This window comes from Heptranchias perlo, chromosome 7 (assembly GCF_035084215.1).
Source record: "Heptranchias perlo isolate sHepPer1 chromosome 7, sHepPer1.hap1, whole genome shotgun sequence".
NCBI lineage: Eukaryota > Metazoa > Chordata > Chondrichthyes > Hexanchiformes > Hexanchidae > Heptranchias > Heptranchias perlo.
Genome location: NC_090331.1, coordinates 49,772,380 through 49,785,626, shown reverse-complemented (window position 1 = coordinate 49,785,626; position 13,247 = coordinate 49,772,380). Strand labels below are relative to the sequence as shown.

The 13,247-nt window shown below is 40.0% G+C and overlaps 2 protein-coding genes across 11 annotated transcripts in view; both read left to right on the top strand.

Annotated features, from left to right (window-relative positions):
- The window catches only part of myo3b (myosin IIIB), a 494,517-nt gene extending 486,501 nt beyond the window's left edge, over positions 1-8,016 (top strand). For all 10 annotated transcript variants that reach the window (XR_010963429.1, XR_010963430.1, XM_067987493.1 and 7 more), the window contains one exon: positions 7,260-8,016. The gene's annotated coding sequence lies outside the window, so the exon portion shown is untranslated. The remainder of the gene's footprint in view (positions 1-7,259) is intronic.
- A 2,977-nt stretch (positions 8,017-10,993) lies between these two features.
- On the top strand, positions 10,994-12,287 carry sp5a (Sp5 transcription factor a). The gene is made up of 2 exons (XM_067986796.1): positions 10,994-11,044; positions 11,211-12,287. Exons 1-2 carry the CDS (start codon positions 10,994-10,996, stop codon positions 12,285-12,287), a joined length of 1,128 nt encoding a protein of 375 aa, XP_067842897.1.
- Positions 12,288-13,247: the final 960 nt, after the last annotated feature.

Here is a 13,247-nt window from a genome sequence, read left to right as displayed (position 1 = left end):
AGACTGACCTACCACACACACGGTGCACTTTGGTTGAGGTGTAGTGACCTATCCCTCCTTCCCTGGCCTCAGGGCAATAAGCATTATGACTTAGGCCAACTCTTAAACATGCAGACAGTGTAAGCCTCAAAGCTAGATTCGCAGTATCATATTGCAGAAAATATCTACAAAATTAGAGAGGCCAAAGTTTTGATCTCTTCCATGTTTGGAGTGGCGAACAATGGCAGCTTTCTGTTGAGGCATGACATCAAAGCTCTGCTGAGTGGCCGCTAGAAGTATTAGTTTGTGGCAGATTACTGTGGAAATTCACAGATGTTGTTCTCCTATGAGACACTACTTTTACGATTCAAGTACACAGTAGCCTGAAGCTTCGGATACTGTGTGAAAAGCTAGTGTAAGTCTGTAGTTATAATCCCAGACCAGTATCTATGAAGTGTGATGCACAGCCAGCAGACCTGAGTAGTACCGCTACCTGTACATCCCTGCAGGTCACAGTAAGGTCAGCCACAAAGGAGTTCTGTGTATACGTGCTTTGACGCATGTGCAGAGCTCTGCTTATGAGGCAGCTAATTTGTAATGTTAGAAAAAAATGGATGGGAGTGTCCATTCTCTCACAATATTGAATTTTTAAAAATTTACAGTGGACTGCCTGGGAAATATGCAGTTGCAACTTCACACCAGGCTGGAGTTATACTGTAGCCAGTTCAAACTCAAACTGCTGTGGGATGGCCTCCTGGCTCACACCATTTGACTTTAGTGCACTGGAGGTTCATATCAGGATCTGACACCCAAGTTATAGTGTCATGTTTGTGTTGATGCATGCCCGAAATTGCTTTGCATCAGTTTGAAAATGGCAGTATAACTAGAGCCTAAGACAGATGTGTGACTTGTATTATACAAGAGACTCCTCCTCCAATTTAGATAGTACAGGAACTATTTCATAGCTGAACATAGATTATAGGTATAATCAAATCACAAACAGCTGTAACATGTGGCATATGCTGATCCCTAACAGGTGTTCTGGCTGTAAAAGATTTGGAAATGAAAGTAGCATTACTTAAAAAAAACACTAGCTTCAAATGAAAAAAGTATTTATGACAAAATTGAAATCGACAAATACTGTAATAAAAGTTCACTTACCCTTGGTTTCAAATATCTTTTTATCCCCTAAACTTCTTCTGTTGGTTGTATATGCAGTACACCCTCGAACAATTAATTTCCAAATGTTCCTACTTTCCCTTTGGACTGCAAGGTCATCCAAGGTCACATTAAATGTCTGAAGTGATTGATAGCCAATCACTTCTGATTTTGAACTAGCCACATTATAGTCACAGCAGAATAATGATTCTGGCAAGAAATCAGAGTACTTCTTGATTTGTAAAGCAAGAACTAAGTAATTTTCATATGTATAACAATGTTTTATGCAGGAAATGCTGTAGATTTGGTGGTCTGTGATCTCCACATTTCTGTAAAATCCTTTTTGTTATAGTTAAAATCCTCATCTAGCTGAGAACAACTTTTAGAAAGCAAAAGAGGTTGCTAAAAACCTCTTCACAAGTTAAGCCTTACGCTGCAGTGGCCGGTGCTTGAACACCAGGCATAAATTTGTGCTTATTTTAGAAATAAATGCTTCCTTTTTTTGCTCCTTAATTTAAGCACTGGTCAGAATTGCGACGAAGTCATTTCAGTGTAAAACTTTTTCCCAGAGGGCAGCATTTATAGATTGGAGAATAGAGGAACAAAAGAAGGACAAATGAGAAGCACAAACACAGACTTCTAACTATAAATTATTACTACCATGGGATAAAATCTATGGAGGATAAAAACTCTGAAAGGATGTTCAATGAAAAGAAACCATGAAGCTTCTTTGTAGAAGATGAAAATAAGGACTTTGAAATATGATGTTTGGAGTAATTTGTTTCTTTGTCAAAAAATTAACTTTAAGCCCGGCTTTCATGCACTGAGGAACATTTTGGATGTTCATGTTGCAACGGCTGAAAAACAAGCACACAGACTGCAACAAGTAAATAGACGATACAGAGTAAATGCAGGCACTCTTGTGATTTTCATAATAATCCAACCAAATGTACAAACTTTGCCTAAGAATTTTATCTCTCAGTGCACTGTATCAATAACGAATATTGAACATTTTAGATGTTCAAGAATGGTCAAAGGTAATGCGAGAGCAGAGACAAATGTTCTCAGAAATCAGTTGTTCCTGGTACAGGTGTCAAAAAATGAACTTAATAGTTAGTAAACAATTACATAAAATGCAAAAATTATTTTCTTAACACCCTCAGAAGAATGATAAATATGAGGTTAAACTTCATCTTATTATGACATTGCTAGGCAACCGTAAAATATGTTCCAGGTTAGCTTTGTGGCATATTTTTGTTCTGGTGCTCTTTTCAAAAGGGTGAGATCTGTGGTTTCCAGCGGCTTGAAAGATTTGCAGAGTTGGGATAGAGCTTCAATAACTTCTCCCTTCTATCTTCCAACCATTTTATGACCTTGTTTCAGCCAAACTTTTGATTAATGCTTTTGAACAGAGTGACCTGTGGTGCTTGCCCAGTGTTTGAGTACTTTGCTGGAGAGTGCAGGGTTCTCATTTCTGATTTACCGTCTATGATGTTCCAATTCCAGGTGGGTAATGAGTAGAAGGTCTGGAATAGAGTCAAAACTCTTGATCACACGAAAAGGAAGGAAAAATTGAAGGTTGAGACAACCTACATCACTCCTGTTCACCTACTAGCAACTAGCTCAAAGGCATGTAACACTGAGGACACTAAGAAACCTATACATGGAGAAAAGAATGTAAACCAATTTCAGTTTTAAAGAGTCACTTACCTGAACTGCTCAGGACTCTTTGATTATCCAGAGTGTATCTCAAGGAGGTTGTCCATAGGATTTATTTCAAATTACATACTGTTGCAAATAGAATGTGGAACTCACTATCACATGGAGTGGTTGAGGTGAATAGCATAGATGCATTTTAGGGGAATCTAGATAAGTACATGAGGGAGCAAGGAATAGAAAGATATGTTGATAGGCTGAGATCTAGTAAATAGAATGGTGGAGGCTCATGTGGAGCATAAACACTGGCATTGAGCCAAATACCTGTTTCTGTGCTGTACATTCTATGTAATTCTAGAAAGATTGACTTCAAGATCACACAATCATAGTTTCAACCTCCATACATTAATTTTATAATGTATATAAAGCTCCCAAAGCAGTCGCATTATTCATTATGTAAATGGGTATGAAAATCTAATGGTTATGGCAACCCAGAGGCCATGAGTTCAAATTCTACCAGGGAAAATTGTGAAATTTAACTCAATAATTCTGGTGATTTGTGGCAGAAAAATAACTATGAAAGCTTCTAGATTGTCATAAAACCCAATTGGTTCACTAATGTCATTTAGGGAAAGGAACCCGCCACCCCTACCTGGTCTGACCTATACATGACTTCAGTCCAACAATATGTGGTTGACTCTTAATGCCCTCTGAAGTGGCTCCCACCATCTTCTCAGGCCAGCTAGGGATTGGCAATAAATGCGGCCTTGTCTGTGTCACCCATATTCAGAGAACAAATAATCTCAAATGGCACAGAGTATGTGGACTATAGCAAATTAAATCCCTGGCCTGTGCTCAGTTAACTAATCTCAACCAGAAAAGCAATGGGGGGGGCTACAACTGGATTCAATGGCCCTTGTGTAGGGGAAGGAAAAATTGCCCAAGGCACCAACACCTGATTATCTGCTGGAAGTGTGTGTTTGTGTGTGGGCATCAGGTGAGGACACGATCGGGGTCAGCATTAAGGCTCACTTTGGTCGAATACCCTGATTATACTCACTGTCACACATGAGTAATGGGCACTTAGGTGAGATACTGGAGGGTGGTGGTTGCCCATGGAACTGGCAAGGAGCCAAATCTTTCAGGAGAAAAGAAGAAGGGAGAAAATTTGAGAGAATTTTTTTAAACTACTGTTGCACTACAACCTCATTTGCACAAATCTGCTGTTGCCCAAATAAACTGCCGACTAAGTGTGATACAGTTATATATGCAAGTTTCAAATAGTTGGAGAGAATTTTCAGTTCTGCTGTTTCAATATGAATGTTCTAAATGAAGCACAGCTAAAACAAAGTTCACAGCTAACTTTGGGAGTGAAATACCAACATATCCACCAATAAACAAACATTCTGGTGTAATTTGTGAAAACTATTCAAACCTGTTTCTCACAAATACTGCATAATATTTTTGTATGTTTTCAATTATTTTATTCTCCTTTTGTCCTACTTTTTTCCTTTTGCAACCCGCTCATGACCATGCAATCTCATGCAGTCGAGTGATTAGGAACCATAAGTCTGAGGTTTGGTTTTCTCTGTGACTGCTTTCACATAATATATTGTTGAGAATAGCACAGGAAAGGCACTTACCCCTCTGCCCCCCCCTCCATATTTCTTCCCTACATGACAAATATATTAACATTTTCAGGCCAGTAAGTAGGCACAAGCTCCAACTAGTATTTCTGGGTCTTGAGTTGCCTACCCAGCAATCCTTAAAGGGACCGCTTTTTAAAAAATTTCAAAATATACTTTATTTCATAAAATTTAAGGATACACACAGTTCAATGTAAAAATCACAATTCCAAGCAATGCAGTTCAAAACAATACAATACAAATCGTACACGATACAATCCCATTATTACAATTCAAAACACAGCACATAGCTTATGTACAATCGAAGGCATAGCCCTAGATGGTGGCCTTTCCCATAGGGCCTTTGCACAGGCTACACATACTCTTGGACCTTGGACTATGCTAGTCGGCAACACTCAGTCGTTGACAGCTCCTTCAGCTGGAAGACCAGTAGGTTTCGGGTGGACCAAAGTGCCTCCTTCGCCGAGTTGATGGTCTTCCAGCAGCAGTTGATATCTGTCTTGGTGTGCATCCCGGGGAACAGCCAATAGAGCATTCCTATGTTACTGAGCTGTTGGGGATGAACCAGGACAGATACCAATGCATCTCTCCACACTTTCTGCACGAAGGGGCAGTCCACCAGGAGGTGGACGATGGTCTTGTCCCTGCTGCAGCCTTGACAGCAGTTCGGGGTGGTACTGAGATACCGTACATGCAGGAAAGATCGCACTGGAAGGGCCCTTCTTATCACCATCCAAGCTACATCCTGGTGCTTGTTGGTCAGTTCCAGTGATGAGACATTCTGCCAAGTGGAATTGACCGTCTGGTCAGGGAACTGCCTGATCAGATTCACTCTCTCCTTTTCCTGCAGGACCCCCAGAACGTTCCGACCACTGTCTTGATGGCCTTGTGGTCAAAAGGGCTCCTCCAGGATCTTCTCCACTTGGGACAAGTGGTGGGACACAGTCCAGCTGGACGGGACGTCCTGCGTCTGCTCAGCCAGCGTGGCCAGACTCAACCTTCTCAGTGTGGTGGACAGTAGAAACTCAGCACAAACACTTGGTGTTTGCGTACCGGGGCTCTACACACATCGTGAGGCAGCCACACAAAGGTGGCCATCAGGTTCAGGATGGCATTGGGGATGCCCTTCCCCTCTTTGTCTAGGGGAAGGGTATGTTGTCCCTGCAGACGCAGTCCATCCTGGACCTCCAGATGAAGTGGAAGATGGCTTGGGTAACTGTAGTGTTGGAGCAGTGGGGAATGGGCCAGACCTGGGCCACATAGAACAACACTGTGAGCACCTCACACTTTATCACCAGGTTCCTTCCGCCCATGTTGAGGGAGCGCCGCCCCCCCCCCCCCCCCCTCCAACATAACAAGCTTCTGTTTGGCCTTGGGGACCCGCTCCTACCAATTCTTGGTGCAGGCCTGGGGCCCCCTGAACCGGAACCCCAGCACCTTCAGGTAGTCAGACCTGAGGGTGAAGGGGACAAAGAATCAGGTCTCCCACCTGCCAAAGAACATGGCCTCGCTCTTACTGCGGTTCACTCTGGCCCCCGAGGCCAGCTCAAACTGGTCACAGATGCCCATCAGTCTGTGGACTGACCGCTGATTGGAGCAAAAGATGGTAATGTCAGGGTGCAGCAGCTTGGATTTCACATCCGAACTGCTGATTCCAGACAGCAGTGTAAACGGTCTACTGCATTTCGGATTCAAAAGTGCCCAGTGGGACGAGTGCATTTTTGGAACTTTGTCAGGAAGGCAGGTAAGATTGTTCCATGATTTTTAATTAAATTTCCAATTGGATATGCCTCTTAGAGGTAATGCAGAAAATGCTTTTCATTATTGGTAAGTTTTACAAACTGACCTGTGCACGTGCACTCCAAGCACCGAGGCATCATCCCACATAGGTCATGATATAATAACAACAGGCTGCAGACCGATTTGAAATCCAGGAAATATGACCGGGCTTTGGAAGAACCAATCAGTGTAAGTCGATTTTCCAAGCCCAAAACCACACCGGAGCAATTCACTCCCAGTTCATTTGGTGAAGTATAAATGCACTCTAAATGTGTAATGATTTACTTAGCTAGTGAGTAGTTATGATCGTGTAATGTTTGGAGTTTATACGTATACCTTCGTGAGTTATTTCTCCTATTTAAAATGACCCACGAGTTTCCCCAACTTACCCACACAGATACGGATCGATTCCCATAACTAAATACTGAGAAAATAACATCTGTAAAAACTTGAATTACAACAGATGGGAACATGCAAAATAAATCGTCCTGAAGTAGAATGGAAGAACAGTACTCCACCTGTACAGATCATTAATTGCTAACATATAGAAACCATTTTTATTGTGGAGCTGGGTTGGTGAGAAAGCTCAGGCTCTATATTAAACACTGTGCATTTGGAATAGGACTGATACCATTTCTGACAGCTCCATGCTTATGTTTATCTTAAGAGGAATATTGTGCCACTATATCTAGGATTGATACTCAGAATTATGTGCCTTTTTTTATTTTACCTTAATTGAATTCACCAAATGCTATTGCGAATTATTCAAATTTGTAGAAAATTTATGTGGTTTCCTGCTAGCTGTCAATTGTATTACTATATCTTCATTAATAGTCTGCATTTTATTTCAAATTTACAAAAATAGAATCATAGTAGAAGTGAATGAATGGTAACTTGACCAGTTCTTACAAGATTCTTGTTAAATTCTTTATTGAAACGGACTATACTGGAATCAGAAACTTCTTGAACTCTAATCAAACTATCTTGTGTTTAGCTTTAAAGTTGAACTACTAGATGATTTTATTTCTTGTTTTTTTTCAGGTTGCCCCTTACACACTTTCGTTTGAAGCCAAGAAACATGAATGAATTGTGTCTTTTAATGTTTAAATAAGCTTGAACCGTGAATGTACAATTTCTGCATTGAATAGTGTGTAAACTGGTGATTTCTGCTATAAATATTATGCTTACTTCGAGGAGTTGATTTGGAATTCAAGGTAAAACATTACTCACTTTGTGCCACTCGTATAGAAGTAGTTTATTATTAACTCCATTTGTAAACCGGAGACAGTAATCTATTTCATAATTTTAAATATCTAAGTTTGCATCTCCTTTTGTGGTAACTTTAAGTTGCATGAAACCGAACTATATTTAGGATCCACTCTGTTATTGAATTCTACCAAGTGATGTTTGCTAAGATCAAATGCATTGCCTATCCTATTCCTATGATAATCAGAAACAGAATCTTTGCTTTTTCGAAACATTTGTTTTGATTGAGATGAAAACTTTGTGCAACGAAGTTTAAAATGTTTCGACTTTTAATGTCATGTTTATGTTAATAAATTAAAACATGCCTTGGTTTACTCACCAGGTGAGTGATTCACTTTTAATTAGCATGTTCATGTGATGTAAAACATGGTTGGGTGTCTCAGAACATTTAGCATTGAACTCGAATCATAGCATTATAATTTTCAAATGAATATGTATTCGCAGCCTATTAATAGTGTGAAAGCCATTCATACTTATCAACGTTTCAGTGAAAGTATCAAGTTTAATAAAATGACGTACGGAATGACATCTAGTTTTCTATTCATTAGAATTTTTATATCACCTATATGTCAAAAGCATCGCATTTTCCAGATTAGTTGTGCTATTCATGATTTAGTTCTGCTATCAAATATTCAGTTCAATTTTCCAAATCGGCAAGCAGGTATGTGTCTTATTAAGATATTTCTAGAGGCACAGAGCGTGTGATAGAAGACCCGTTTAACTGCATAACATCAAAGAAAAGCCTGGCCTTATACATCCAGATCTTTGCTCTTTTTCCTTCAAAAGACTGTATCAGTCTACCTAAGCAAATCGCAACCATTGAAATAAAATGTAACTAGTATCATTTAAAAAATCAAGCCTCCTTAAAAGCTTCCATTTAATTGTTTTAATCTTTGGGAATCTGCAGCATGAAATTTCATTGATCCATAACTAAGAATAACTGATTGTATTGCACAGCTACGATTATAATAAACCATCTATGTGAGATTCGGCTTTATGGAATTGGAAAAGTAAAAGAGTGTGCTTTATTTGTTTGTTTTAGAATGATTCCAAAATATAAGCTGTATAGGCCAATTGTTTTAAGGAAAGGGGACAATCTTTTTGATGTTTTCTGTAGAGAAATGAAAGTTTGAAAGTAATTTTGATGATTGTACCTTTCCTTAACCTTTATTTGCACCCAGTTCTTTTTTTCAGAACTCCATTTCTCATTTATGTCCTTATACCACTTTTTGTATAGCACGTTTTAAAATAATAAAGGACAAGTGAGCAAAATCCAAGTTATATGCATTAACTTGGCAGTACCCTGGCACAGCGTGAAACTCCCATCTCACCACGACTGAATCCGAAGCCGTGGGAGAGGACTTGGCGCTCTAATCCCTTCAAAAGAGCCGCTCCATTTAAAGCTATGCAAGTCTCAAAAGTCTTTGAGAGGACACCGATTGTTGCTACAGGAAAGGATGATAAAGATCTCTGTGTGTTATCGTTTAGAAAGATTTCGTTTGCAATGTGCACACAATTGAAGTTAACGACTGCTGTCAGGATCATGTTACCTGAAGGAAGAGCTCAATAGTTTAAAAAATAAACACTTTTTAAGTTAACCTAATGAGTGAATCAAAGCTTGTTTCCAAAGCGTTAGTTATCAGTTTATACGTTGATATTCAGATATGTGTGTGTATCCCAGGTCTGACACTATGACCTATGACAACAATACTGTATATTTAAATTGGGTATCTTTTTTCAGATAAACCTGCGGACTACTTACTTGCAGCCAACGTAATTTTCTGACAGACCCTTAAAAAAATAAAATTTGGTTTTTGGTTTATTGGGTTTACGTTTGTAAAGCTAATACATAAGATTGAAAAGTGAGACAGTCTATTTAAATGGACGCGTCCATCTTATTTCCACTGAACAAAGTTGATTGTAATCGATATACTATATACATATTAAAGGATGTGTATGGGTTATGGGATAATACATAACTCCTTTTTGTTTTGTCCCAAGGTGTTGATAATTAGCACAATTATGTTTACTTAGCAATTTCTGTAGATGTAGACTATCTTTAGCTTTTGTAAAGGGATCAACTAGTAACTGATTCCGCTGCAAGTGCTGGGATGGAGGGTTTGAAAAGCTACTTAAGGCGGAGATCAGGCGGGGAAGAGAGAAATTGTTTCCACTTTCCTTGAACCGAGCTGCTCCGCCTCCGCAGCCTCTCACATTGCCACCACTTTAAGGGACTTAACAGAGCTATCAACAGCCTTCACACTCAGCCTCTGATCTCTCCTCTCGGGGACTCAAACTTCACGTTTTTGACGTTCGAAAAAAGTCACTATTTCAGGGAGTATGGACAGAGAAAGCTTTAAAGAGTATTACATTTATATAGTTGCCATTTCTTAAACTGTTTTTGATTTACCCGTTTCAGTGGTATTGAAACAGTTACTGCTTTCCCTTAGTTAAACTACTAAACGACACATCTCTACAATGGTTTAAATCTAGCACAGGAATATTGATTCATAAATCATCCCTCTAATTGAACTTTAAGCAAATAAGTTGGACTTATTTTTGTATCATTGAATGTGTGTGGTGGGAACTGAAATATGTATCTTAAAGTGAAAGAACGAATGGTTAAACGGCGAGCTTCTATTCACATTGTTACATATTTCCAGTACAATGACATCTTTATAAGTGGGTGGGGTGGGGTGGGGGCGCGAATGCATGCGCGGGTACATGCTCCCCTCCCAACGCATATAAAAGTGATATTGTACTGAAAATGGAAATGTCTCTTTAATAAAGACATCACGCCTTTAAAGTTGCCCATCTCGGCAAACAATTTCATAAACTTTTTTGAAGTCAGCAACTCTTTCTATCGTTTAAAATCCAAGCAGAACGATGCTGTTCTTGATGCCGAGTCGGCTGATTCATCTTCAATCGCCTTTATTTGCTAAAAGTCATCAACGCAGTAATGTTGGAACAGATTTCCTAGAGATAACAAAGACACATTGTCACTTAGGGCTGTGCAACAAATCCTTAATTACAAAAAAGAGATCATATGACTTAAGCATCCAATGCAAGGGTCTCCTGGCGGCAGCAGTGCTTTGATCACGTAAATCCAATTATTTGTGTATATACATTTCCCACATAGTGATTACTTCATTAATTGTCCCGCCTTTATCTCCTCCTTTACCATCCCCCCTAATAATCAGTTCTTTTATACATACCAACAAACACGCCATAGGAGCTTTGTGTATTCAAAGGATTTGGTTTCCCTTCTGAAAGACCCGCTATTCTTTGATGATTGGGCAGCGGCAAACTTCAAAGCCATAAATCTTTATCCTGACTGGCTGGCGGTCTACCAAAGTCTTATCAAATTCTAAGAAGTGATCCCTCGACCACAGATATTCCAAGGATATCTCAGAATAGCAGGAGGAAAGAAAGCTCTCCATGCGGCTGATTTCCCTTTAGTACTGCTTGAAACATCGAATCGTGTCTCTTTTCAACAATTTATACGGGGAATGGCTGCTGTGGCTGTTCTACGCAGTGATTCTCTGCAAGCATTTCTCCAGGTTAGTACTTTTAAACATTTTAAGAAGTTCTGTCGCAATAGCACAGATAGCTCATGTTTTGAATCGTATACGAAGCACTTATCAAATAAACTTACATCAGTACTTGAACAAAGTTTGAACCTCTTGCTACAACTTTCAATTGATCAGAACTTTTTTTTCTTGTTAGGATCGTACGCCAAATTCTTCCCCGGAGTCCGCCAAGCAGTCTCCACTGGCTCTGTTAGCCGCTACATGCAATCGGATCGGACAGACTGGCTCAACTCATACCGATTTTTTTCAGATCCCATACGATCCAACCCTGAGTTCCCCGTCCCGCATCTTTCACCCCTGGAGTAACGAGATCCCGAATAATCTAGGGGGGATCCCATCCCACTCCAGCCTAACTCTAACTCCTCCAAAGGTTCATCAGCTACCGCCTCATATTCAGGCGTCCTATGGATCTCATGAACTTCCTCTAACTCCGCCGGCGGAGCCGTCTTACCCATTCGAGCTGTCCCCCGTCAAGATGTTGCCTTCATCTATGCAGACCTTAGCTTCAAGCTGCCAACCAACCTATGTCCCCGCGGTCACTTATGCTACACCGACTCCTATCAGTTCAGCTATGTCAGGCTTTGTCCCAACAGGATCAGCCTTACTTTCTCATCAACACAGGCAGCTGTCTCCCAACCAAGTAGAAGACATCCCGTGGTGGAGCATCCAGCAGAGCAGCAGTATCAGCCACCCCTCATCCATTGCTCCTCATCGTTTCCCTCTCCAACGTTCCTTGGTTCTGGGACATTCAGACTTCGCCCAGTATCAAACTCAGATAGCGGCTCTTCTTCATACCAAATCTCCTCTGGCTACTGCCAGGAGGTGCAGAAGATGCCGCTGCCCCAATTGCCAATCATCGAGCAATGGGGATGAGCCCGGGAAGAAGAAGCAGCACATTTGTCACATTCCGGGATGCGGGAAGGTTTACGGCAAGACGTCTCACCTGAAGGCTCACTTGAGATGGCATACTGGCGAGAGGCCCTTCGTCTGCAACTGGTTGTTCTGTGGCAAAAGTTTCACTCGATCAGATGAGCTCCAGAGGCATCTGAGGACTCACACTGGGGAGAAACGCTTTGCCTGCCCAGAATGTGGCAAGAGATTTATGAGAAGCGACCATCTGGCCAAGCACGTTAAAACTCACCAAAACAAAAAGACAAAACTTAGCGTGGAGAATGTGAAAAGGGAAGACGGGAATATGTCAGGGCACAACTAAACAGGGGGGGGGGGGGGGGACTGAAACAAGACTGTGCAGGCTATTGATGCAACTAATTGCTTTGGTGGTGCAATATCCTTGAATAAAGAATATTTTAAGTGTATAGAAGGTATTGCTGTAAATACTTTCTGATAAACATGCTTCAGTTAATTTCGCAGTTGGTCGCTATGCTTCAATATGAAGTTGTATATATTTATAGGGATGTTAAATAATACAAGTTCTTTAACTTGGGGATTTAAACGGCGTCTTTGGTGAAAGATCAGAACTGCTGTGCATAGAGTATTTAATAGCTTTGGTTGAATGAAAGTGTTTTGTCTTTATTCTAGCTCAATGGGAAGTTCCAGCATGCTTTTTAAACTCCACACTCCTGTAAACTGAAACGACCTTATACTGTGTGAAAAATAAAGTCCGTTTGGCTTAAATTAAACTGCTCCCTGCTGAGCCGGTCTGACTTGATCTTTTCTTGTGTTTGCTCTTAAAAGAGTTTCATATCAACAAGAGTTACTCAGACTGCACGAAAAGTTATTTTATTAACCTGTTCTCAAAGGGTGAAAATCGTAAAATGTATATATTTAAAAATTATATAAGCATTTTCTGTTTTGTTGACTAAATTTTAGAAGATTTTTATTAAGAATATATATATATAGTATTTTACCAAAGCATACTTATGCCTTTTACATTGCCCGTAGCTATTTCACCCGAATCTTTTCATGTTCTATAATCAAAATTTGCAAGATTGTCTTTCCCAGACTATTTTGTTTACAGAATATGTTAATTTGAGTGGCTTTATTAGCTTGAGGGAACATGCTTATATTTTATTTTGTGTTTAAACAAGTTGGCGATGTATTTACTGACTGCTGAGTGATAGTTTTTATATAGTTCTGTTATTGCTCACGGCTTTAACTTTCAAGGTAAGAAAAACTTCCTTGTGTCTATTATGTGCTGATTGTATGAGTTGGA